Genomic DNA, 25,152 nt, shown 5'->3' with positions numbered 1-25,152 from the left:
AATATACTCCGTTTCACCTTACGGTGGACAGCAGCGGACGCTATGAGCCATTCCAATGTCATGTGAATGTCACTTGAACTTTGGGAGAGACGCAGCAATGCACGCGGTACGTAGTCACGCGATTTGTACGCAGTACTCGCTTCGCTGGGATGGCTCCTAAGGTCCGCTGCGGTCCATCGCAATTAAGTGATGTTGAGTAGAAAAGTAGCCTCTCGGAAAATCTTCACACACGCACACTTTAATTGAAATGTCATAAAAATATTATGTTTGTCTTAAAGTCAGAAAAACCAAGAACAGCGAGGGAAGTATTTTAGTTTTCTAGGCTAGGTGGCGCGAGCTACCGCCCGTTATAAATATAGCCATTAGTATCCATCCATCCTTTCAATAGAGGGATACCCGAAACTGGGCGGAGCTGAACGGAGCGACGCAACGACGCGTTGGAAATCATATGTCGCGAAACATCCTGTGCGGCGATTCGGAGCAGCCATCTTCTCGACAGTTCGCACGCCGGATCGGGCAATTTTGACGCGCATGCGTTTCGCGCTTCTCTCAATGTTTTTTTTTTTTTTTTTTACTTTTAATATTGTACGGATTATACCAAAAATCCTTAAAATGCCCAATCGCCAGAAGCAGTGCAGCAGTGACCAGAAGAGTTTTGGGACTGGGGATCCCTATTGTGGGGGACCCCGAAATATTTTAAACACCTCTGCTGCTTCTGGGGATTTATCCGGGCATTCTAGAGCTTCTTGGCATTATGATTATTACAAGCGACTTTTTATATCCACATTTTGTGTCTTCGTGTATATGTGTGCATGGTATGAGGATGATAGAACACAGAATGGTTTTCTTGCGGCCAGGTTATTTATTTAGGCTGACCTGCGATGGATGGTGCATTCAACTGCCTTCACATTGTCTTCAACCTCCTCACCGTTTACATGTTTATGGTATGCTATACACACCGTGCGACGCGACTGGCGCGCCGCCGCGCGGCCGGCTCCGAAGGCAGGCAGTGAGAACCCCCGAGAAAACGAAACCGAAACCACGCCGCGTACGTTGGTACACATTTAAGTCAGAACGGTGCGGTTGCGCTGGGTTCAAAGCAAGAAGTGCTGCCTGTGCTGCGTCATTAAGTGCTTCAACAGTTATGCGTCGTATCTCGTGGGGACAGTTTTTCACCTCGCCGATGTTTTGTGTGACAGCGACAACGATGGACCCGTGCCGTACGACGCGAGAAATTTGGTCTCCCGATCATGTCTGCGACTGTGTCGGAACGGCTGACATATTCTACACTGCCGCTTTGAGCTCTGCGTTTGTTTTCGTACGAGTAACGCCTACATGTGTTAGCGCCGATGGGACGAACGGAAATGACAGCCAACACTCGCAGGTATGCAGTGCCAATTTCGTTGGAGGAATGCCCTCCAAAGAAGTTTCGTCCTCTTCGTACGTGTCGATGATATTTCCGGACAAGTATGGCACGCAATCTGTACTTCATGTAAAAAGATTCGAACGGTAAAAAAAAAAGTGACAAATATTAATCTAAAGAAAACAACAATGAAACTCGGAATCACTGGAGAATCGACGTTTGAGTATGGAAGTTTATGTGGTGTGCTTTCTTTCTTGATCAGCCTCCTTTTGGATGTTGAAACGCTGCACCCCGAGTTCTGTAGACAACAATTTTTTTCTCGGCTTTAGAGCCACCTATCGCAAAGTGGTTCGAACGGGAAGTACCCGTCCACCGGTCCCTTCCTACCCGTAAAGTGTGCACCTCCCACGATGAGTGGTGTTATCTTGACAGCCTTTGACGGTCAAAACCAGTTCCCATTTAGTTACGCCGCTTAAACTAAATTCCCATCTGGTTTCGCTATGCCACCTCTTTTTGGTATAATAAATGTTGTGTCAAGTTACGGTCATGTCAAAGTACCTGTGCGCCGAAAATCAGCACCTCGCGCAACAAATTATTACACAACAGCTGACCGCAGAAGCACTTGACGGCCAAACCGTGTGTTCGCCGACATAACTTTGTTTTCTCGGCTTTGGAACCACCCTTCGTAAAGTTGTTTCAATTGGAAGTACAGTCCACTGGTTCCTTTCTACCAGTAAAATCTCCACCTCCCACGACCAGTGGTATTCTCTTGACAGCTCTTTCATGGTGAAAACCGGTTCCCATTGAGTTACGCCGCCCAAACCAAATTTCCGCCTAGTTTCTCTACGCCACGTCTTTTTGGTATAATAAGTGCTGTGTCATGTTACTGTCAAGTCCAAGCACCTGTGTGCCCATATCTGCACTTTCCACAGCCCGCTATAACACAACATTTTGGGTCCAATATTGGATATCCAGTACAGCATTATTTTTTTATTCGTTCGAAGCATAACTTTCACACCTGCTGTCCTAATGAAACTTGGCACACTTCGTGCGCAAACTTGGTGAACATCTCACTCGCCTCCAAATGTCATCGTTCCAGCAGTCCTACGTTTACAGCGACGAGCGAAATAAATTTCCCACTCAGAGCAATTATCGTGGCGGCCATCTTGCTTATCGGAAAATGACTCCAACTCCTCTTTCGGCCTCAAATAGAGAAATTACCCCTAATAACGACTCAAACTCAGTATATAAGAAGTGAAGAACAGCTAAATGCACTTCTTCCCCAGCACTCATGCAATGTCACCCTCAACGTATCGGCTCAAAAAGCAAAAGTTCCGTCCGTGCGCGCTTCCGCCGCCACAGCTTTGCATGCCAAAAAGGCGCCGCAGGCTGCTGAACGCGCCTCACTGTCGAACGCCAGCTCCTCCGCTAGCGGCGCTGCGCGCGTTTTTCAAAGCGCCCCCTATGGTTCCCGCACGGAGCGTATACGCTATACATACAATGTTTTATGTTTTTTCACAGGTGAGATTGATGGCGATATATATTTAAACTTCGCAGAGAGAATGATTGAGGAATTGCTGCCTATTATAAAATTGCGAGTCAAGCTGCAGAAGCTAATTGAATAGCTGAAGAAAGACAGGTAAGGCAACAAACCAAATATCAAATTTGAATTTCATTTGTTAAATTCAAGAATATTTCAGAATTGCACTCTCAAAATTGGCTTATGTCTGTGAGAGAAGCTCCAACTGGGTCTATGGAAGTTGCAAGGTATTTTTTACAGCCAAGATATAGGCTTCTAGAATTTTAACTGATGTTTACAAAGATGCTGTGGAATGAATAAACTGCTCCATTAACCTCAGAGAAATGGGGCCAGAACAAAGTTTGTAGCAGCCTTGCTAGATAGAATTCTTAGCAAAATGCAATAAGCCGTAGTATGAAGGATGCCTCCATTCAAATTGCAAACTAAGCCAATCGTTTCTTCTTTTTTTTTTCGAGAACACCAAATCATTTACAGCTAGATGATGCCATGTGTGCCTTCGAAACAGGCAGCTTTTGGCTCGTCTACTCAACTGTACTCTAAGGTTAAGGAGACGATTTGCCTTTGTTGTGTTATAGGTATTGCTTTTGTCCTAGTTTAGTAAAAGTATTCTAGCAGACTCAATGTAGCCCTACTCACTCCCACTGTAGGACTTGCTGTAACTAACCCCATTAACAAAGTGAATAAAGAGAGGTCACTGCTTCCACATCTGCAGGAAGTTGAGCAAAACCACTCGGAATAAGGTGGTGATAGAGAGAGTGAACGGAAGAACTCCCCCACCGTCATTTCGTCTAAAAGAGCAAATGGACTTAGGTAACTGTTTTGCAACCTGAGTTTGTGATATAATGAGAAAATATAATATTAACCTGGAAGAAAGAGTGGGGCGGTTTCCAAATAGTTATTCAGCTCAATGTACTTTGTAAAAGCCTAAATTGATCTCTCAATATATATATCAGATACTCTGTTGGTGTATTTGGTCTACATCAGCTTCTGATGCTACATCAGTTTCTGATGTGAAATAAAGGATTTATTGAGTGATTGATTGCTATATGTAAAGACGCTCAACGTCTTAAGTTTCACTGCACGACCTCATTCGTCACTGCAATATAGTGAGTATATAACTTATCTATTTAGCACCTGCACCCAGCACTTTAATTACAATTGCTTACATAACACAAAATACATTTCACGGCATTCATCATCGTACTGAACTTTGTCCTTTGAATTTTATTACATCTGTATGGAGTTGTATGTTTTAAGCGCCACATCAAAACAGGAGATGATGACAATAACATTGCAGTTCATGGAAGGGTGTGGTTATCGACTGCTCCAACGCTGCGCCAAAATGTGGAACTTCTGCTTAAAAAAAAGATGAAACGTCCAGGGCAAGGAGGGTATTCATCACTGGAAAGGCCACTACTGAAGTAAATGAGGTGTACCTGGCTCTCTAAATTCTGAAACTGGTAATTTCAATATCTTTTGCCTCTAAATCTTGAAAACAATATTTAATTAACGCTTAATGGAGTAGAAATATAGCAGACGTTTTTACAGTTTTCAGCTCCCCTATGACTGGTCTCGGTGGACCTGCAACACAACGTTGCGAACAAGGAAAAGGTGAAGGTACAGTCGGGAGAAAAAGTTTGCGGGGCACGGGAGCGCGTGCCGAAATGCATCGCCGCGCCGTGCAACGGCTCGCAACCGCATTAAAAAGCCCCGCTTTGCGCATGCGCGCCCTTCGTGCTGGCAGTCATGTCTCTTTCGCTCGTTTCTGTCCGACTCGCTCCTGATAACCGCAGACGGCGCCAGGGGCGCAAGTTGCCGTTTCGCTGGCTGTCATGCCTCGCGTCCTCTTCAGCTGCCTCAGCAGCCGCGCTGGGTGACGAGGCGCCTGGCTACCCCCCTCCCATACACACACACGCACACACACACACACGAACTCCGTGACAAAGCGCGGTGGCTGAGATGGCTGAAGCAGACGCGCAGCAGACAGCCAGCGAAGCGATAACTCACGCCCCTGGCGCCGACTCCTGTTATCTGAGCGCGTAGAAAAGAAACGAGCAAAAGAGACATGATTGCGAGCACGAAAGGCGCGCATGCGCAAATCGTGTCTCCTTAATGCGGCGGCGCGCCGTCGGACGGCGCGGCGATGTATTTCGGCACGCGCTCCCGTGCCCGGCAAACTTTTGCTCCCGACTGTACATGTGATTCATTTTATTGTGCATTAGAAAAACCAGAGAGGGTACCGACGGGACTAAAAGCACTGCCTAAATGTAGCTAGCACACAGGTTAGCTGTGTTTAAAACTGTTTACTTGTGACACTTTTTTTCCCTTTGAATGAGTTTGAGAAGTGTTTATGCCAGGAACATATGCACACAAGATAGGAGAGCGCGCCATGTTGAAGGGGTAGGGGCAGGTGAAGACTATTTTGTAATGCTGGATTTCTATTTTTTTGCTTCCACATTTGGGTATTTGTCTCCCCCACCCCATCGTCAAATTGAAATTGTGGACTATAAATTTAACAAGGAATCAATCAGAAGGTTTTCAAGTGGCTTTATGTATTCTCCTGTTGGGTGCAGTTGAAGGGTGGTCACAAAACAATACCAGGCTTGGTAATGTGCTACATTTAACATTAAACGTAAAATAAATCTGGGCATTATTTTCTCGAAGCCGAAATCGTCAGTTTCAAGTCGTCTCATGATACTCCTGTAATGCGTATATAAGCCGTTTTATAAAACTAATGTCATCGAAGCTAGAAGTTAATGACCTTTCCAGCTTGAAAGTGTCTAGTTTGTTTGCCGTAGAATAATTGAATTACGGCTGACTCTAAAGAAATAATATTGCATTGTTGTAATAATCAGTTTAGAAATAATTTTTCTTCTAGCTGCAGCAAGAGCTCGATCTAATAAAAGGGACTAGTGACACTTTTATTGGAGTAGGAAAGACGACAGTTGGCCTGCTTGAACCGATAACGAAGTATCACCCTTTGTTGTTGTGTATTAAACGACTGAAGGGATCCGAAGTAACTCGCGCAGAGTGACAAGCTGCAAGGTTCTAATTGTTTTCTTCCGCTTAAAACAAGCCAAGGCCAGAAATGCCGGTTTACCATTTCTGTACTCTATTTAATACTTTAGCACGTCATACTCAGTTGTCCCGATCAATCCACGTCAATGTTATTGAACACCAATATATTGTTTTGCAGTCGGATAAATATAGTTCAAATAGGGAAGTGAAAGCTTCGTTTTGTCCGCGACTATTTAAAATTTCATTAAGAATTATGATGACTTATTTTATAATCGTTTCACAAAAAAGGGTTCATAGCAGAGACCTTTGTACCCGAGAGAGAAGTTCTGAGTAAGCTTTGCTAAAATGTTGCCTTTTTACACCTTGTGAAAAGGCCTTCAAGAAAAAGCCAATCCAGTAAATAGGGCTTCGGCTTGGGTGCACACTGAATCAACAACAGAGAGGGGGGGATCGGTGGCCGAGTGGGCTAGCGCACACCAACTCGGAGCACGTGGAACGAAAGCTCGCGCTGCACAACCCAGGATCTTGGGTTCAATATCCACCCCTGCCCATTTTGATCGGGATGAACATCGTACCGGCTTGCTGTGGTGTATCACTACTGCGTGATGCACGTTAAAGACTCCGGGCTAGCGGTTGTACTGCACTTGCTATATTTCTCATTTACGGCTGGGAGACTCGTCACTCGCTGAGGCAGACCAAGCTCTAGGCTGTATAAACATACACACAACGCAATTTGTTTTGGAGAGCTGTGCATGTTAGAGAAATTTTATGTTGTGTATTTCGGTACTGTTTTTATTACATTCCTAATTCTCAAAGAGTGTAGAGCGGTATTTAAAACAACTTCTAATCACCTCCCTTAACATTTCACTCCTTAGTTCCCTTTGCTCACATTCACATTAAGCCAGAATGTTTATGATTTTGGGGTCAGGTGGAGCGAGTGAAGTTGGGATTTTTTATTTTGCTTTCCTTTCACAAATAAAGTCAACACGCTTTTTTCCTTTTCCTTCCGTCCAACAATCAACCGCCAGAAGTTTTTTTTGTAGACACGTTAAGCCAAAGCTTTCAAGATTTTTTTCTCATCAGCATGGAAGTATGATTTGACAGTACTTAGACCTAGATCAGCCAACAACTTCAATCCAGGAAACCTAACAAAGGAAAATATCTGGTTAATTGGCAGTGATAGTTGCAGTTATGAAATTAAAAGTCTATTTTCTATTCATTAATAAGTTTTTACTGCTTTAGGTATACCATGGGTTTAATCCTAATTGAAGACATGTTGAATAATTGTACCAAAGCCGTCTATGGTCAATAGTCAATCAAACATTGCACTTTGTTTTGAACTGTTTTGTGGTGGTCTTCCTATCATTCAGGTATCTGTAATTAGGAAGAAATGCGTGTTTTTTCTAAGATCTACCTCCGCCCCAACCAACTGATTTCTTATGTAAGCCTACCATGGCAAGAGGAAACATTTTCGACCCTCCTTTATTCGAAATTCCTATAGACGGATTAGAGCTGGCTAAATGTATTCACCACATCACAGGTGCTGCTGCCTATCTTTTTTTCGGGTTACTATGTGACGAAAATCACATACTGCAAAGGTGCAGAAAAGACATCGCTCTTCGTACATACAAGGTATTTTAAAGTATATCGAGCTGCCCTTGAAGGTGATATACAGGCTTAACGTTTAGGTCAACATCTTTGAGTCCTTGAAGGGGTCTCACTATTGTCATATTGGGCGATTAAGACGTTTTACGTGTATTTGTATGTGAGGGAGTTTAAGGCCAAGAGAGATCATCAACCGTTGAAATAGTTGCATAAGCTGAAGGCAACGAACAGTTGAATCCTGAGGAGGTGCTTTCTTCTTCAGGAATAACAGTTCTGTGTCCTGTATGTAAAAGGAGCAGAGAAGAGGGAAGCACACTAATTGAGTCGAGTGTAAAAAACACTAGGGCGGTTGCGGACTTTTGTTTCGTTGTATGTACTCCGGATATGTTTGTTTACTTTATTGACGGTGTCAGTGTTAAGTAGATATCAAACTTAACATAATTCGTACTGAACATGTCGGTGCGAAAAGTAATGGACTCATCTGAAGTACAATACTTTATTTCTGAAAGCAAGAAAAAAACTCTTTTGGGGGTTCCTTGTGATGATCTATCATGCAAGAGGTAAAAGTGAAGAAAGAAAGGAAAACAAAAGACGTTTTCTTAGCCCAGAATGTACAAAGAAACGAGAGTGATAGCCGTAGAACGGTCTCGCCATGGGAGTGGAACGGTGCCGTCACGTAAATGGGGACGGAGGTGCGGCATGGTTAATTCTCATAGCCTTCGTGGTTGGCGTCGCGGATACCACTGACGACCGCCACGAGTGCTCTATGATCTGTTGAGTGGGTAAGCGCGGTAGAAGTTTTCAAAACCATCCAACATTATGCGTAGCCTTTTTATACTGCAAAAGTTGGCTTTGGTGTAACGCGAGTAAATTTTTAAAAGAAAGTGTTTGAAGCAGACGACAAGAAGGCTCTCCCTTCGCCGCGTCGTAAATGGCGGGATACCGGGACTCTCGCTGCGCGGTCGACGGGAAACCAGACTTCTCCCTCCTCGCGCCACGAAGGGTGAGAAAAATGTTTTTTTCATAGCTCCCGACGACAGTCCACGAGCTCAAAAACGGTGCAAAGTGACGCCCGTAAAGCTATCGCTTAAAACAAACAAAAAGGTGGGGCCGGCACGAAAGGAAAAAGGCTGCACGGGAGTGGGTTCGAAGAGGGCGAAAGGGAGCTAAGGACAATCAGGCCGGATATTTGTCGACGGATTAAGCTTCGAGTGGTCCTACCAAAGGCCTGCTCCTCACGCGGGCAGAACGTCAAGCTGTCCGAGGCCGACCAGACTGCAGGTGAGGGGGCGAAGGATATCGGCTGTCCAGCTCCGGGACGACAGCGTCGTTCCAAAGAACCAGACACATCCGGGACTGATCCAAGGTCCCCCCGCTTCCTTCAACAAACCGACCGAAGATGACTAAGATTAAAGGGCGCACAAAACGTCGGAGGAAGACAAAAGGACAACAAGCCGACCGAAGATCAAATGACCGTTCCTCCGCCTGACGCTGATTGAAAGCACCCGCCCTCCTAATCGGCGAGCTTGCCAGGACACGCTTGCAAGTTCAGCGGTCATCACATTATGGGACATCTCCCATATTGACATCGCACGTGACGTCACGTGAGAGTCACGAGGGTCAGAAGTGAGTTACAAAGGTCACCCGTGAAGCTCACGGCGAAGGCATCCTTCACAATGAAGGCCACTATGAAGAAAGGAAGGGGTCACGACATTCACAGTGAAGGTCACTGTGAAGGGAGAGGGAGGAGGACGAGAGGAGGAGGGGAGGAGGAGAGGCTGCGTAATAGGAGAAAGGACATACCCTCCTCTTTGTACCCTCCCCTCCTCCTCCTTAAGAGCTGCGCTCTAATTCGGTATTGCACGGAATTGTAAACGTCATTCATTAATTTTACACAAGCTTACCGCACAATGTATCCCAACTGCAGCGTAGCACCAAATCAGTGTTCTATCTCAACGGAAAGTGAACTACGCGTCAGCGAACGCTTAGTCTCCTCCCAAATGTGGTACTAGCGGTTCGAACTAGAGGCAGTCTTTTTAGAGCTAGCCCTGGCCTTCTTCGAAAGTTATCAGCGCTTTCCTGTAAGCATCAATCGGAAAATGGATGGGGCCCGTCAGCAGTAGTTGGCCCAATTCATCCCCACATATTCTTAGACTTTGTCGGCAAATATTTCTTTGATCAAAATTTTGGAAAATCGCTTATAACGTTTGAATTTGATATCGGCAATCTCTGTAACTTCTTAATGTACTCCGGATCTCTAGCGCTAAGTTTGAGCGGAAACGAGGCCAAGCGTTCAGCCATACGTAGCTTATTTTTTCCGGTAAAAAAGAAGGAAAGGAAAAAAAAACGGCAGTTTTTTTTTTGCGAGCGTTGAGCGCCGTGTCGATGCACTTTTGACGCAGCTTGAATTTCACCATCGAAACGTAGCGTTAGCTACGGTCGGACCTTATGTAGAACAGAGTACGAGCAAGAAGCTCCTTTTTTATTCGGTGTATATTAAAGGCTAAAGGGAACTTTTTATTCCCGTCTCTTTTTGATTTGAAAAAAAAAAAAAAAAACATAACACGTCACGGGGTCTCAGCGTTGGCGCAGTCAGCGGGATTACCCACCGCGATGCTATCTGAATGTGTGGCTCGTAGATTAGAGGCCAACATTTGCGTGGGCACTCAACTTGAGCGTACGACGATCAATGCCTTCACGAGCTTTCCGAGTGTGGCTCGCGTTTAATAACGATAATAGCCGAACCCTAACAATGTCTAAAACTCAACGCGTGCCGGATACTTTGCACATGCCAAACCCAGCGCGTGTCTATGATGGATGCTGAGGACATATATTCGGCCCCAGATCATGTGACCGCTTGGATAGTTTGATACTTTAGTCCCCTGTTCCACAAAAGTCTAGTAAGTTCGAGCCTTTTAGTTAATTAGCTAGAAAATTAGCAAATATCTCCGCTTTCCTAGTGGCTCCCTTGAGAGTCAACTTGACCCCGGTGCTAAAAGACCCTAACGGATGTGTCCCTTCAAAAGTGATTCTGGTGTCTTTAAACCAGGGGTATCAAACTTTTTTTAATGGGGAGGGGGGGGGGGGGGGGGGAGGGGGTGGCAACATAGCGCACCCTCGAAATGCTCGGGGGGACAATATATGGCAGGGTGAAAAGGGCGGGTGAAAAAGAGCGGGTAATAAAATTTAAAAAGAAACTACAAAAAAGGAAAGCCGTTTACTACTCCGTGTAACGCCGAATTCGAGCGCAGCTCTTGAGGAGGAGGAGGGTAAGGTACGGAGAGGAGGGTATGTACCTCCTCCTCTCGTGCTCGCCTCCCATTTAGGAAAAATTTTCTCCGCTAAACAGCAGGAAAATTTTTCGCTATATTTAGCGGGAAAACTTTCCCGCTAGATTTAGCGCGGAAAATTTTCCGCTACATTTAGCGGTGAAAATTTCCGGCTAGATTTGGCGGGCAAAAATTTCCCGCTAGATTTAGCGGGGAAGATTTTTCGCTAGATTTAGCTGAGAAAATTTCCCGCTAGATGTAGCGGGGAAAATTTTTTGCTAAATTTAGAAGGAAAAGTTTTCTGCTAAATTTAGCGGGGAAATTTTACCGCTAGACTTAGCGGTGGAACTTTTCCGCTAAATTTAGCGGAGAAAATGTCCCACTAGATTTAGCGGGGAAAAATTCCCCTAAATTTAGTGGGGAAAATGTCCCGCTAGATTTAGCGGGGAATATTTCCCGCTAGAATTAGCGGGGAAAATTTTCCGCTATATTTAGTAGGGAACATTTTCCCCACTAAATCTAGCGGTAAATTTTCCCCACTAAATTTAGCGGCAAATTTTTCCCGCTAAATTTAGCGAAAAATTTTCCCGTTAAATATAGCGGGAAATTTTTCGCACTATATTTAGCGGAGAAATTGACCCATCATGCACCACGCGGTTACGCCGACGCCGACGGCGACGCCGCTCAAGCCGGAGATGGGCGCCTAAGAGCTGCGCTCTAAAAACAGCGTTTCACGACGCAAATCAGCCGAGTTTTTCAGCCACACCCAGAAATTTTCTAAAGAAGTGATATCGTGCTATTTGCTTTTTGTAAAATAGCCTTTTTGCCAGTGCCGTCCTTTATCTTTGATTTGTTCGTAAAACCACTTTAGATTTGTAGCTAGTGTGATTATAAGTACATATAATGGAAAGAATAAAACACGGGGACAGGCACAGGACAATCACGTTCTTTCATTTAGCAACGACGTTTATTTTGGGCAGGAACATTGCACCCTGAACCAGACCCCGACTAAGATAGGGTAATAAGGGGGAAGGCGAACTGGGAGATGGAAAGGGTGATAAGCAGGAAGGGGAAATGGGAGATAGAAAGGGTGATAATGGGAAAGGAAGAGTGGGAGATGGAAAGGGAAAACCACGAGGCACGGGCAGGACTACCGTGATAGTGTGTTTTTACGTGGAGTTGCTATATTTTTCAAGTTCACACCTGATGAATTCTAATTCTCATATTGATAAGGTTACTGATGCCGATGAAACGTTGTTTTTTGTGTTCTGGATGAGCAAGGATTCGATAATTTTACGTTTTTGGCGATTGCGGTGTCCCCCTTTGTCTTGGTTCCTGCGACGTCAGGCGCGCATCTAATGCATTCGTTCGCGTGAACCGCGATCGGATGAATGGGGTTCTGAGTTCTTGCAGTTGCTTCGTTTTCGTGCTCACGTAAGCGGTCATTGATACATCGGCCTGTTTGTCCTTTGAACTCAGCCCCGCAGTTAAGGAAAATAGGGTAAAGTTTTTTTGTTTTTTTTTGCAGCAGGCCCGGAAAAACGTGGCGTGCTTTTTTTCGCAAGCCGGCTTGGCTTCTTGTCGGTTGATCATGTCGCACATGCTTGCCAATTTGAATCTACTGGAAAAGACCATTTTCGTGTCATAGCGTGAAGCAATGAATCGAATAAGATGGGAAGCATTATGAATGTATGGTATGCTGGCTATTCTTCGGGTTCCGGAAGAAACGTCCCCGGAAAAAAACGTCCCCGGAAAAAATGTCCCCGGAAAAGAAGGCCCAAGGTGGAAAGTAGGAAAAAATGTCTCCAAAGGAATATTTTGTCCACTGCCGTACGATCCACTTTTGACTTTTGTGTATGAATCTAGAGTCTGTCACTTCATTCCTGATTTTGTAACTTTGCATCTGAACTGTTTTTGTTTTTCGTTGTGAAAGAAACATTTATAACACTTCTAGCCAAAACTAAATTATTATGATTGGGGAAATTTGAGAGGTACTTGAGTATCATTTCCAAATAGGTAAAAAGCGCGACCCTTAAGCCGAACACGTGATCGCTAGAATTTATTTAATTTTTTTTTTCATAAAAATGAAACGTTAATTGTTTTCAAAGTGGTTATAGGTATGAAAGAGCTTACTTGGTGATATAATGCAGACGGTAAAATTTCGTTCCCACTAATACTCCTTCTAAGTAAAATGTGAAAATGCGCCAATGTCGCGTTCGTGCTAACAGTGTTGCGATGTGTACCTCGCGGAATCGTATATTTCGTTATTTGTTGGGGCCGTTTTTTTCTACTTGCCAAACTCTGCCTTTTTTCCCCAGGTATATGACCAGGCCGTTTGAAGGCCACGAGGATCAGGGAATCCAACAGGTAGAAAATACTTTGGGGACATTTTTTTCCTGCCTTTCGCCTGGGGCCTGTTTTCCCGGGGATATTTTGTCCGGAGGCTTTTTTTCGGGGGCATCTTTTCCTACACCCCTATCATTCGACTGAAAGACGTTTTTGTAGATGCTTTTGGGATAATAAGCTACTGGAAAACGGACATGAGGCGTTCCACCGGATACTCGGAACTGAGGAGTCGTCGAGTTTGGTTCTTTATGCGAACTGTCGCCGAATGTTGACAGAATTTCATTTTAACTGATGTGATTAACGTCTTGATGACGTTAGTCACATCAACTAAAACATCTTTAGCATTAACGTCTTTACATTTCACAATTTTCCTTCCCCCTTATCACCCTTTTCATCTCCCAGTTTGCCTTCACCCTTATCACCCTATTCTAGTCGGGGTCTCGTTCAGGGTGCAATGTTCCTGCCCAAAATAAACTTCGTTGCTAAAAGAAAAAACGCGGTTGTCCTGTGCTTGTCCTCCATGTTTTATTGTTTCCATTTTATGTATTCATGTTCAACCCGCTCGCCTTTACCTGTCCTTCAATCACCGTGAGCCTTGTCCTGTCTTGTCCCTGGAGCAAGAATCTGCGCCATGTTTGACTTGACCACGTTTTATCAAGCTGCCATTTTTATATCAAGACGGAACCTACTTCGACTCCGTCTCCGGACCCTGGGATTTTATTTGCGGAAGAGCACCATTCACCCTACCGTGCACCAAGCCCTCGGATTCAACAGCCAGAACTGGACAACCAGTCACAAGATAATGCAACTATCCCGCAAGGAACTTTCTTGGAAATTAAGCGTCACATCCGTATCATAGCATAGGTTCATGGACAAGTTGTTTGGTCCAGGCTACGTGAATCATCCTTCCTACATATTTCTGCAGCAAGCTGCCAAGGAACGTTTAGAGTCGTCTTGGACTAAGATTGTCTCCCAATTCAACCTGCAAAGCCGTACACAAACCCCTACCACCAAGTTCACCCCACCGACCTACCTAACGGATTCAAAACTGTCCTCCGACACAGATACTCTTCTTTCAAAAAAACCTTAGTTCGCACCAGATCTTCCGGTCTCGAAGGTCGACCAATTGGCAGTCATCCACCAGGTTGCAGCAGTCATACCGGAACGAGAACGACAGGAATTCTTGGGGGCAGCGTCCCGTTCAGTCTGTTACCATCCAGCTCCCCGGCCCAAGGTAAGTGTCAACTTGGACTGGGGCAGGGTGTAAGATAGACAGGTGGTGAAACGAGAGCCAAATGAGCGACCGAATTGTGTCCCCCTCGGTTTTCTCTTTTTCTGTGGCGCCATCTATGTGGAGCACCGCGAACTTTCACTCCGGGTGGGCGAACGCTGGCGACCGGTTAAACTGACGGAGAAGGTTTCTCGTGGATTTTCAATGGAGGACTGTCGTGCTCTCAGTTTATTTTGCGCACTCTCCCATACAGTTCCATGCAAATTCGATTCCAATTTCTTTCTTCTCGCCGCAGCGCCATCTGTCGCAAATCGGGGGTACCCGCAAGCCACCCGCGAGCAGACGAGTACACAATCGGGTCACGGCGCTGCGGTAGGTTTCTATGGGCCGTTTCCCCACCTGTCTATCTTACACCCTGGACTGGGGCCAGCTGAACTTAGAGGAGAGATGAAGCGTGAGAAACGGGGCAGAAAAAGACATAGACACTCCGCTGGACTACCAACTACGGTTTTAATTCTTCTTTTTCTTTTTCTTTCCTCCCGTGATCCTCTGCTGCTTTTGTTTTCGAAATTCTTGCTTTCTTATCTTTTTCTTCTTCTTTTCGTTTTCGTTTCTGGAGCTCAATGTTTAAAGGACATTCGGACGCCTGCGGGGCGGAAAGCACCGCAAAAATTGATTCTCTTTGGTGCTAAGCTTGATTGATGGCTCGCTGACGCATGTCGCTTGGTTCCCCTCTATGGCCATGGTCTCTATCATTTCCCGAGCATACGTGTTCTTGTTTCTTGCTATAATGGTAATCTTGTTGAGCTCTGCACTGCATCTGCACGAGCGGCAGTGCGCTGGTAGATGGCCTGCCGTTGTTCCTTTAACCGATGCTGCATGCTCTCTCATCCTTTCGTTTACGCATCTGCCCGTCTGGCCGATATAACATTTTCCACATGATAGGGGAATATGGTAAACGACCCCGGTCTTGCATGGGGCATACTGTGTCTTGTGCGAAACATTGCAGATTTGTTTTTTCTGGTTGGTGTCTTCATTTACTTTTCTGCACATGGAGTATGCTTTGTTTGGGGCAGAGCACACGACCCTTATGTCCTGCCTTGCGGCTATCTTCTTTAGTTTGTGCGTTATTCCATGGACATAAGGTAATACTGCGATTTTCTGTTTTTCTTTTGCCTTCGTAGTTTCTCCTGGATGAGTTGACCTCCGCCTGAGTTTTGTGCAGATGTTCTCGCATACGCATATCAATAGGTCATTTGGATACCCAGATTCACGTAAACGGGAAATTTGTTTTTAAAAACTCGCCTCTATTGCGTGATGACATGATTTGTTCAGAGCCGTTGCAAGGGCGGTGATGGCAACACTTCGCTTGATGGTCTTAGAATGTTCAGATGCAAATGGCAAAAACCCTTTGTTCGACCTGGGTTCATATCTCCAGCATACATGTCCCTCATTAAATTCCAGTTTCAGATCTAAAAACTTTATGCACCTATTTGTTGCTGGCTCGTGTGTGAAGCATAATTTCGGGCAACTTTCCCCGAAGCATTTCAACACCGTGTCTATGCATCCTTTGCTTTGATCTTCTTCCTTTTCTTTGGTGTGAAGAATTAGGAAATCGTCAACATACCTGAAGATGGCAAGGATTCTTTTGTCTTGTAATTTTTCTTGGATGATTCTGTCTCGTGCTGCAAGGAACAAGTCGCACAATAGTGGGGCCACACGAGAGCCAATACACACCCCACTTCTTCGTACAAAGTGTTGTTCTTGGTGTGCAATAACTGTAGCTGTCAGGTACGCGCTGAGCAGCTCTAGGAAGGTGTCCACGTTTATGCCCGCCGCGTTTTGGAAAGATGTATGCTCGGGAAATGATAGAGACCATGGCCATAGAGGGGAACCAAGCGACATGCGTCAGCGAGCCATCAATCAAGCTTAGCACCAAAGAGAAGCAATTTTTGCGGTGCTTTCCGCCCCGCAGGCGTCCAAATGTCCTTTAAACATTGAGCTCCAGAAACGAAAACGAAAAGAAGAAGAAAAAGATAAGAAAGCAAGAATTTCGAAAACAAAAGCAGCAGAGGATCACGGGAGGAAAGAAAAAGAAAAAGAAGAATTAAAACCGTAGTTGGTTGTCCAGCGGAGTGTCTATGACTTTTTCTGTCCCTGTTTCTCACGCTTCATCTCTCCTCTAAGTTCAGCTGGCCCCAGTCCAAGTAACATGCACCAACTGGCTCAACTGAAACCCGTAACTCAGTATCTTTCTAGTTATGTGAGCGCACCTTTTGTAAATCTTCATTCTCTCAAACCGCAGACCCTCTGTCTCATGATCGCCAACGCCACTTGCCAAGGCAGGTTGCTGTCGCGCGCCATCAAAAAAAAAAAAAAAAATCTTTTTTGACTACGTCCAGCAACCATTCGGCATTATCACGCCGTCCCAAGGCCATGGCATGCGAGTATCTAAGATTTTGAGGTCGGAAACGTGGCGCCAACAACGAATGCTCACAGACTTCCTGCGATCCCGATGTGAAAACCAGAATGCCTTCAAGAATTTTCTCACAATGACTAGGCACTCAAAAGAAACCATCTTGAAAGAGTGGTTTCTACCGATCCTGAAACACCATCTGGCAAGACGCAACCAAAACAATCCCAAAGGATGGCCTGTAAAAGTCATGGGAGACGTCGACATATCAGAAAAGACCAGGGAAGTGTTAGAAAAAGGCCCAAAATATGCCTTACCTCCTAAGCTTGAGCCAGTGGACAAGCTAGCCATGGTGCGAAACATCGCATCTAAAACTTATGATGAAAAGGCCTCGCAAGTAATCAGTGAAGGAGTGGATTGCCTGATAAGCCATCGGAAGCAGGAAATTCCACGTACGAGCTTCCAATCCACCATTCAAGAGCTACGAGAGAAGGACATGAAACTTTGCATCTCAGACAAGGAAGGTGGCTTCGTGGTTTTAGGATCGAGAGCATATGGTGGAAAGGCGTCTCAAGCTTTGGCCAAGAACTTTATCCAGGTTGATAAAAAACAAGGCAAGGTTGCTAAACAGGTCATCATGAGATTGCTGCAAGATAACCAACTAACCAGCCTGCACACGAAGATCAAGGGAACAAAGGAAGGATTTTTAGAAGTTTTTTTCTCAGCCAAGACGCATAAAGAAGGCGTGCCGTTTCGTGCTATTATGTCAGAAAGGAGAACCTGGCAAGCACATCTTTCAACCTTCCTATCAAGGCAAATGTCGTTAATACAGTGCAATGACCCATACATGATCCGAAATTCAGAGGAAGTGATTTCATACCTTCAGCAAAAGGGATCCGAAATAACATCAGGATTTTCAATCGACATACAATACATGTACTATTCTATACCGCATGCAGACCTCATGGTGATTCTCAGACGCACCATAGAAGAGCAAGGCTGTACATCTTTCCAAAACGCGGCGGGCATAAACGTGGACACCTTCCTAGAGCTGCTCAGCGCGTACCTGACAGCTACTGTTGTTGCACTCCAAGAACAACACTTTGTACAAAGAAGTGGGGTGTGTATTGGCTCTCGTGTGGCCCCACTATTGTGCGACTTGTTCCTTGCAGCACGAGACAGAATCATCCAAGAAAAATTACAAGACAAAAGAATCCTTGCCATCTTCAGGTATGTTGACGATTTCCTAATTCTTCACACCAAAGAAAAGGAAGAAGATCAAAGCAAAGGATGCATAGACACGGTGTTGAGATGCTTCGGGGAAAGTTGCCCGAAATTATGCTTCACACACGAGCCAGCAACGAATAGGTGCATAAAGTTTTTAGATCTGAAACTGGAATTTAATGAGGGACATGTATGCTGGAGATATGAACCCAGGTCGAACAAAGGGTTTTTGCCATTTGCATCTGAACATTCTAAGACCATCAAGCGAAGTGTTGCCATCACCGCCCTTGCAACGGCTCTGAACAAATCATGTCATCACGCAATAGAGGCGAGTTTTCAAAAACAAATTTCCCGTTTACGTGAATCTGGGTATCCAAATGACCTATTGATATGCGTATGCGAGAACATCTGCACAAAACTCAGGCGGAGGTCAACTCATCCAGGAGAAACTACGAAGGCAAAAGAAAAACAGAAAATCGCAGTATTACCTTATGTCCATGGAATAACGCACAAACTAAAGAAGATAGCCGCAAGGCAGGACATAAGGGTCGTGTGCTCTGCCCCAAACAAAGCATACTCCATGTGCAGAAAAGTAAATGAAGACACCAACCAGAAAAAACAAATCTGCAATGTTTCGCACAAGAGACAGTATGCCCCATGCGAGACCGGGGTCGTTTACCATATTCCCCTATCATGTGGAAAATGTTATAACGGCTAGACGGGCAGATGCGTAAACGAAAGGATGAGAAAGCATGCAGCATCGGTTAAAGGAACAACGGCAGGCCATCTACCAGCGCACTGCCGCTCGTGCAGATGCAGTGCAGAGCTCAACAATATTACCATCATAGCAAGAAACAAAAGGGAGTTTTAGTAGATCGTTCCGATACCTCCGATAGCCCCGATAACGATACTATGCATGCGCAAGGGAGGCGGTGGCGACGTATTGGGATATCGTTATCGGAGTCATGGGAACGATCTACTAAAACTCTTTAAAAACACGTATGCTCGGGAAATGATAGAGACCATGGCCACAGAGGGGAACCAAGCGACATGCGTCAGCGAGCCATCAATCAAGCTTAGCACCAAAGAGAATCACTTTTTGCGGTGCTTTCCGCCCCGCAGGCGTCCAAATGTCCTTTAAACATTGAGCTCCAGAAACGAAAACGAAAAGAAGAAGAAAAAATGAAAGCCGCTTACAACTCCCTGTAACGCCGAATTGGAGCGCAGCTCTTGAGGAGGAGGAGGGAAGGGCACTGGGGGGGTTAAACTAACCAGGGGGGGGGGGTCACGTGACCTTGGGGGTTCACCAGTGATGATGACGATGACGATGCGATTGTCGGTGACGTCATCAGTGACGTCGCTGATGACGTTGTGGTGAAAGAAACAGGCAGGAGACGGACGTTCCAAAACAACGTTCTATTTCAGTGGTGTCTCGGCAGGAACTGCTCTTCGTGAGCGCGTGAGCGCGTGAGCGTATAGCTAGCGCGCGCGTCTCTTTTTCTCTTTTTTGCTGTGTCGAGACTGGACTCGCTTGTCGGTGCGTCCAGTCCCTACAGATATGCCCCCCCTTAGAGAGGAGGTAGGACGAACGATCAAAGCACAGAAACATTCGAGTGCCAACGAAGTTGGCTTTTCTCTGTCGTCTGGTCGATGTCACGTAGCGCTATTCCCTGCACATGCTCTTGCTCAATATGTGCCGGCTTTAGTCTCTCCAATGCAACGGTGTCATTCTTGCCGTTGACACGCAGGACAAACGTGTCGCTTCTCTTTTCGACCACTGGAAAAGGTCCGATGTAATGTGGGCGCAGTGGCTTCTTTTGCGATTGTCGTACGAAAACATGAGTGGCGTCTTGGAGGTCCTGGGTCACGTAGGGAGACTTTGAAGTTCCTTGCCGTGTAGGCACCGGTCGCAAATTGATAAAAATTTGCTTGAGTTGTTCTACATAGTCCAACTGCCTTTGTTGTTGAGGCAGTTCCACTTCAAAAAAATCTGATGGCAAGCGAAGTGCAGTGCCGTACACCAGCTCGGCGGTGGAGCATCCGATGTCCGCCTTCAAGGCTGTCCGGATTCCAAGAAGCACAAGGGGGAGATGACGAACCCAATCCGAGGGACCACCCTGAGCTGCAAGAGCCGATTTCAAATGTCGATGAAATCGTTCTACCATCCCGTTTGACTGTGGGTGGTAGGCAGTCGTTCTCAAGCGGTTGGTTCCGAGCAATCGAGTGAGTTCGGCAAAGAGTGCCGATTCAAATTGTCGACCCCTGTCGGTGACAATTTCTGAGGGGCAGCCAAACCGGGATACCCACGTAACGATAAACGCCTCAGCGACGGTGGCGGCGGTGATATCGGGCAGTGGGGTTGCCTCTGGCCATCGTGTGAATCTGTCGACACACGTTAGGATGTAGCGCTGTCCCTGAGAAATCGGTAGGGGTCCTACTAGGTCCAGATGGATCTTGTTGAAACGGCTGTCAGGCTGTAGGAATTGTCGACTTGGTGGCACCGGATGCCGCTGTACTTTCGCGCACTGGCATGCGATGCAGGAACGCACCCAATCACGAACGTCGGATTTTATCCGGGGCCAAACGTAGCGGTCGCACAGGAGCTTCTGGGATGCTCGTATACCCGGGTGCGACAAGCAGTGAATTGCTTCGAAAAGCTGTCGTCGCAGTTCACGTGGTACAAAAGGCCTAGGCGTTCCCGTTGACAGGTCGCAGATCACGGTGGTGCCTTCTGGAAAGCTTACATCCCGCAGTTGCAGTGACGTAGATGAACTGCGCAGGGCTTGCAATTCTTCGTCGGTGGTCTGTAGACGAGCCAGCAACTCCAAGTCTACAGCAGAACAGGCTGGGGTGTTCACGGCGTCGATCCGGCTGAGGACATCAGCGGGGACGTTGTCAACTCCTTTAACGTGCCGAATGTCCGTTGTGAATTCGGCCAAGAAGGCTAGCTGGCGAATCTCACGTGGTGTGTAATGAGAGCCGGCATTGCTGATGGCGTAAGTTAGGGGCTTGTGGTCAGTCCATATGGTAAATGGCCGTCCCTCGACGAAATGTCGAAAGTGTCGTACAGCCAAGTAGGCAGCCAAGAGTTCACGTCCGAAAACGCTGTAGCGCGTTTGCGCTGGCTTGAGCTTCTTAGAAAAGAAACCAATCGGCCGCCACTCTCCGTCGACTTTTTGTTGTAGCACCGCTCCTACGGCTGTGGCAGATGCGTCGGTCATCAGCGATGTTGGGGCATCATGCTTAGGATGTGCTAGCATTGTTGCTTCTGCCAGTAAGTTCTTTACCTCGCCGAAAGCGCGTTCCGCATCTTCGTTCCAAATAAGGGACGACTTTTTTCGCTCTTGTTTTGTTAGAAGGACCTCAAGATGTTCGAGCAGTTTGGCGCAGTTCGGAACGAAACGTCGGTAAAAATTGACCAAACCGAGAAACTGGCGAAGTTTGGTGGTCGAAGTCGGCCTCGGGAAATCTTTGATGGCTTGTACCTTTGATGGCAATGGGCGAATGCCCGAGGAGTCAAGCCGATGACCAAGAAATTCCAATTCCGGAACTCCGAACACACTTTTCGCGGCGTTGATGACAATGCCGTGGCTGCGCAGTCGTTCAAAGAGGAGGTCCAAGTGGTTCGTGTGCTCTTCCGGTGACTTGCTGGCTATGAGCAAATCGTCTACGTACGCGAAGACAAAAGGTAACCCTCGTGTGACAGCGTCGATGAACCGTTGGAATGACTGAGCCGCATTTCTGAGGCCAAAGGGCATGCGGAGAAATTCAAAAAGTCCAAACGGTGTCGTGATCGCTGTTTTCGGGATATCTTCTTCGGCCACGGGAATTTGGTGGTAGGCCCGCGTCAGATCGATTTTGGAGAAGACCTTCGCGCCTTGTAGGTTCACCGTAAAATCCTGGATGTTAGGTAGAGGATACCTGTCCGGTACAGTGTTCTTATTTAGGACACGATAATCGCCACACGGCCGCCAGTCTCCATTTTTCTTCGACACCATGTGTAATGGAGACGCCCAGCTGCTAGACGAGGGTCGGATGATGCCAAGGTCCAACATGTGTTCAAACTCTTGGCGAGCATCGCGGAGTTTCTCTGGGGCTAGACGGCGGGGACGACAGTAAACAGGTGGTCCTGTCGTCACGATGTGGTGTTGCACGTCGTGCGAGACGGGTTTGGTCCAATCAGGTGACTGAGTAAGGCTCGGAAACTTACTCAGCGAAGTCTTGAACGCTTCTTCCGGGATCGTGCAGGCAGAGGTGTAGACTGCATTGTCGTCCGTTGCGATACCATGGATGGAAAGTCGCGTGGTGGAGTCTATCAGTCGCCTGCTTCTAACGTCCACGAGGAGCTTGTAGTGGTTGAGAAAGTCCGCGCCGAGAATTCCTTGACTGACGTCGGCCACCAGGAAGATCCACCGGAAAACCCGCCGGAGGCCGAGGTTAAGGGTGATCGACCGTTCTCGGTAGACTGGGATCGCGCTGTTGTTCACTGCGCGCAGAAAATAGATCGGTGTCAAGGAACGGTCGGCACGCGTTGCTGGAACTGCGCTGATCTCGGCTCCGGTGTCGACGAGGTACCGGTTCTTGGTGGCTCGGTCACACACGTAGAAAAGGCGACTTTCGCCGAGGCCCTGACCACTCGTCGCCTCTAGAGGTCGGCCGGCCTGTTTCCCTGCCATGAACAGGGGCGGAGGCAATGCCGGGCGTTGGCACCGAAGCGGCGGTGGTAGTAGCAGACCCCGGCAGGGCTCGGTGATCGCGTGTTTTCGCCGCGTGTCCGACGAGATGTCGATTCGCCGCGTGCCCGACGAGACGTCGAACGTCTGCGATGTGACTCACGAGGGTGGGGGGTGCGGCCTCGTGTAGCTGCGACGACGATCTCCTCTAAACGTTGGCAAAGCTGCTCGATGTTGGCCTGGGGAGGCTGGCTGTTGGCGGCCGCTCCAGAGTCTTGGGCTGTTGGTTGCTGTGGAGCCACGATAACACTGGCGACCGATGGAGTGGTCACCTCCATCACGGCGTCGGCCAACGCGGCAAGTCCGGTGAGGTCCAACGTTGTTGCTGTTGCCAAAACCATCTGAACATTGGAAGGTAGCCTTTGCAAGAACAGCTCGCGGAGGAATACGTCGTCCAGATTGTTAGAGCGCTCTCCAAGAAGCTGGGTCATGCGTCGCAGCAACTGGCTTGGCCGCCGATCCCCGAGCTCTTCCGCCGAGAGAAGCTGCTGCACGCGGGAGCGTTCCGAAATCTCGGTGCGCTGGAGCAGAGCATTCTTCAGTTGGTCATGCGGTGTTGCTGGAGAGGGATTTGCCAGAACGTCGTAGACTTCGTCGGCTGCAGCTGGTGAAAGAGCCGAGACGACGTGGTGGTACTTCCGACCTTGTGTGGTGACCCCAGCGAGGTGGAATTGTGATTCCGCTTGCAGGAACCAAACTCGCGGATTGCGGTCCCAGTATGGTGGAAGGCGGACTGCGGCTGCTGCAACAGTGGCTGGCGGCGGGTCCGAAGGCTCTCCTTGCTGCATTTCACCCGTTCTAGTTGGCGATCACGTCCGGGTCACCAAATGTGGTGAAAGAAACAGGCAGGAGACGGACGTTCCAAAACAACGTTCTATTTCAGTGGTGTCTCGGCAGGAACTGCTCTTCGTGAGCGCGTGAGCGCGTGAGCGTATAGCTAGCGCGCGCGTCTCTTTTTCTCTTTTTTGCTGTGTCGAGACTGGACTCGCTTGTCGGTGCGTCCAGTCCCTACAACGTCATCAGTGATGATGACGATGACGATGTGGATGCCGGTGACGACATCAGTGACGTCACTGATGACGTCGTCAGTGATGATGACGATGACGATGCGGATGTCGGTAACGTCATTAGTGATGATGACGATGACGATGCGGATGCCGGTGACGTCATCACTGATGATGACGATGACGATGTGGATGCCGGTGACGTCATCAGTGATGATGACGATGACGATGTGGATGCCGGTGACGTCATCAGTGATGACGATGACAATATGGATGCCGGTGACGTTATCAGTGATGATGACGATGACGATGTGGATGCCGGTGACGTCATCAGTGATGATGACGATGACGATGTGGATGCCGGTGACGTCATCAGTGATGATGACGATGACGATGTGGATGCCGGTGACGTCATCAGTGATGATGACGATGACGATGTGGATGCCGGTGACGTCATCAGTGATGATGATGACGATGTGGATGCCGGTGACGTCATCAGTGATGACGATGACGATGTGGATGCCGGTGACGTCATCAGTGATGATGACGATGACGATGTGGATGCCGGTGACGTCATCAGTGACGATGACGTCATCGGGGGGTCACGCGACATCGGCGGGGGTCACGTGACCTCGGGAGTCACGTGACCTCAAGGAGGGGGTCACGTGACCTCAGGGGAGTCACGTGACTTCGGGGGGTCACGTGACCCCCCACGAGGTCACGTGACCCCAGTGGGGGGCTCGCGCGGTGCATTATGGGACATTTCCCATGATGCACCGCGCGGTTACGCCGACGGCGACGGCGACGGCGACGCCGCTCAAGCCGGAAACGGGCCCCTAAGAGCTGCGCTCTAAAAGATAAGAAAGCAAGAATTTCGAAAACAAAAGCAGCAGAGGATCACGGGAGGAAAGAAAAAGAAAAAGAAGAATTAAAACCGTAGTTGGTAGTCCAGCGGAGTGTCTATGTCTTTTTCTGTCCCTGTTTCTCACGCTTCATCTCTCCTCTAAGTTCAGCTGGCCCCAGCCCAAGTAACATGCACCAACTGGCTCAACTGAAACCCGTAACTAAGTGTCAACATTCGGTCACAGTAGCGGAAATTCGAAATAAAAACCTCAAGCTCCGCCAGGTCGATAAAATAGGAGGTTTTGTAGTAATTGATGACGAAATGTACACAATGACAGCCAAAATCGCAGTTGAAAAGAACTTCACAGTCATTAAGAACAGGCCTTCAGGATCTCTAGGCAACAAACTGATAGAACTATGCGTTCAGCTGGAGCTACCGAAAATGGAAAATTCGACAACAGCTCCAGCCAACCAGTATCTGCAAGGATTCTTCGCCGCTAAAACGCACAAGCCGCACGTGCCCCTCCGCACAGTAGTATCTGAGAGAGGATGCTGGCAGAAAC

General features: G+C 47.4%; 1 protein-coding gene across 1 annotated transcript; it reads right to left on the bottom strand.

The window, feature by feature from the left end:
• Positions 1-22,616: 22,616 nt before the first annotated feature.
• Positions 22,617-23,619, bottom strand: LOC115310131. Its single transcript, XM_029968401.2, has one exon. The coding sequence runs from the start codon at positions 23,528-23,530 to the stop codon at positions 22,655-22,657; it is 876 nt and encodes a 291-aa protein (XP_029824261.2). The 5' UTR covers positions 23,531-23,619; the 3' UTR covers positions 22,617-22,654.
• Between the last annotated feature and the right edge of the window lie 1,533 nt (positions 23,620-25,152).

Source organism: Ixodes scapularis, unplaced genomic scaffold (assembly GCF_016920785.2).
Source record: "Ixodes scapularis isolate PalLabHiFi unplaced genomic scaffold, ASM1692078v2 PGA_scaffold2__306_contigs__length_199485367, whole genome shotgun sequence".
Taxonomy (NCBI): domain Eukaryota; kingdom Metazoa; phylum Arthropoda; class Arachnida; order Ixodida; family Ixodidae; genus Ixodes; species Ixodes scapularis.
Note: the sequence above shows the minus strand (reverse complement) of the source record. Positions and strands in the feature narration are given on the sequence as shown.